This window comes from Helobdella robusta (genome assembly GCF_000326865.2).
Source record: "Helobdella robusta unplaced genomic scaffold HELROscaffold_28, whole genome shotgun sequence".
Classification (NCBI taxonomy): domain Eukaryota; kingdom Metazoa; phylum Annelida; class Clitellata; order Rhynchobdellida; family Glossiphoniidae; genus Helobdella; species Helobdella robusta.
Window position 1 is genome coordinate 1,574,347 of NW_008704435.1, and position 2,365 is coordinate 1,576,711.

Consider the following 2,365-nt stretch of genomic DNA (forward strand, 5'->3'; position numbering starts at 1 on the left):
TGTGTTTTTCATTATTTTCAATTGAACATATTTTACTAATGTAGTAAAAATTGCATTGGCAAAACCTAGCCAATCTTTTTTTAACAACACAACAAACACAACGCCAACTTGTCCAAAAACGCAGGACAACAACAACATAAACATTATTAACGATTAAAAACACCATACAACAATGACAACAAAAACAATGATACCATAAGCTGAACAAACCACCACCAACAACAATGACAACAACACGATCTAAAACAATATGATCAACAAACCGCCGAACAAATCATCAACAACATCAAAAACAGGAACATTAACATCAGCGGCTAAAACAACAACATAAACAACATAATAACAACAACAACAACATACAAAACAACAACATCATCCTAAAAAACAACAGTAAAATAAAGCAACATTAACAACAACAGCAAACATAATAAAATTAAAAATATAAATCCCAACAACAGCAACAACAACAATATAAACCATAACAGCAGCAGCAGCAACTACAACAACCTCAGCATAAGGAAAGCAAATTTAGCGGTCGACGGATGTATTAAATTGCAATTTGCAGTCACTCACAAGGCACATGAGACTAACACAAAGATTACAATGTTGTTGTTGTTGTTGTTGTTGTTGCTGGTGCCATTGATATTGCTGTTGTTGCTGTTGTTGTCATTGTTATTGTTGTTGTTGCTATTGTTGTTGATGTTGTTGTTGTTGTTATGTTGTTGTTGTTGATGTTGTTATGTTGTAATTGGAGTTAATGTCAATTTGTGCTGTGCTGTTGTGTCGTTGTTATGCTGTTTTTGTTTTTAATATGTTGTAGTAGTAGTAGTAGTAGTAGTAGTAGTAGTAGTAGTGTAGTAGTAGTAGTAGTAGTGGTAGTAGTAGTAGTAGTAGTAGTAGTAGTTGTTGTTGTTGTTATGGTATATCTTTTGATGAATTAGGTTATATATCCTTTGTCGTCGTTAGTGAAAAAAAAGAAACTGTAATTTTATTGTTTCTGGCTGGTTTTTCTGTAAGCAAGATGGAATTTTTGTTATTGATTCTCTTCTAGGATGAAATTTTTAAAAAAATTTATTCTGTTGCCGAACCACGGCTTGAAATGGCATTGTCATTTTTGTAATTTAAATGAAATAAATTTCAAATAAAGGAATGCTCACATCCAGTGAAAGGTCAGAGGAGTGTGTTGTTGTGTACTAGATCATAAAAAAAGAAATTTTTTATTTATGTTTATGAAAAAACATTTATTTTAAAATGTTGAAAATAAATAACAGGATATAAATGGTTAAACATGAAAAAAGCTTTAGAAGTTATAAATGAGCAAATAAAATAATTAATTAGTGGCAAAATAAGTAGTATATTGTAACTTGTTTGGTTTGTTAGAAAAAAGTTATTGATAAATATTAAAGATTATGAGTGAAAGATTTTAAAATTTCACGTCCTAATTAGTATTTTCAAAATTAAAAACTAAAACTGGCAAAAAAAGTTCTCAACTTTGGAAATCACCGCCCACAACGAAATCTGAAGCCATCCTCTACTTCTTACGAAAGTACAATTCTACAAAAAGAAAACTCATGAACGGTGAGATGAAATCTGCAAACATTCTTGCATAATTCATTACTAATCTATGATGATATTTATGTTTGAATTTCATTTAACACATTGGTAACCAAAAATAAGACAGATTTTTCAAGTTTTTGAAAATTTTACCTGAACAAAAAACTGATTCAAAAACAGCTAAAGTAAGTAATAAAAGACCAAAATTACCTGCTTACTAGTCACTGAACGTCCAGAAAAGTTTCGAGAAGGCTAAAAATATATAGATCAGAATCAACAACACATAAACAACTGTAACAACTGCATTAGCAGTTCAACAACTTTAATAGCACGACATCAGTAACTACATCAACAACTGCATCAACAACATCAACTACATCAACAACATCAACTACATCAGCAACAATAGCCCCAACACCAGCAAGAACATTAACAGAGTCGCGGATAGACACATCAATCGAATTGTAAATCAGTGAACTAATTGAAGCCATCCATCCAACTTTGCAGACCTGCCTCTCACAGTATTTTATTATGGACCGTCTCAAAAATCAAAACCCATTACGACTCCCACGTGGCAAGCAGCTCCATTCGGCTAACTCTCATTACCATTCTAATTTCTTCTTTGAAAAACTTAAATTTTTGAAAAAGTAAAAACCGTTTGTTTATTATTTTATTTTTTCTTTCGTATACTGTAGTTTATTTTCTGTTTGGTAATTTTTTTCGATAGATTTGTTTATGATAAAATTTTGTTGTTGTTTTGTTAAAAGAAAGTTTCTTATAAGCAGAGTTCATCGTAAAATAAAAAACTTCT

General features: G+C 30.7%; 1 protein-coding gene across 1 annotated transcript; it reads left to right on the top strand.

Moving 5' to 3' along the window:
- Positions 1-603: 603 nt before the first annotated feature.
- On the top strand, positions 604-2,205 carry HELRODRAFT_174015 (hypothetical protein; the record flags this gene model as incomplete). The annotated part of the gene is made up of 5 exons (XM_009020570.1): positions 604-671; positions 1,484-1,578; positions 1,735-1,739; positions 1,884-1,991; positions 2,062-2,205. The coding sequence occupies 5 exons, from the start codon at positions 604-606 to the stop codon at positions 2,203-2,205; spliced, it is 420 nt and encodes a 139-aa protein (XP_009018818.1).
- Between the last annotated feature and the right edge of the window lie 160 nt (positions 2,206-2,365).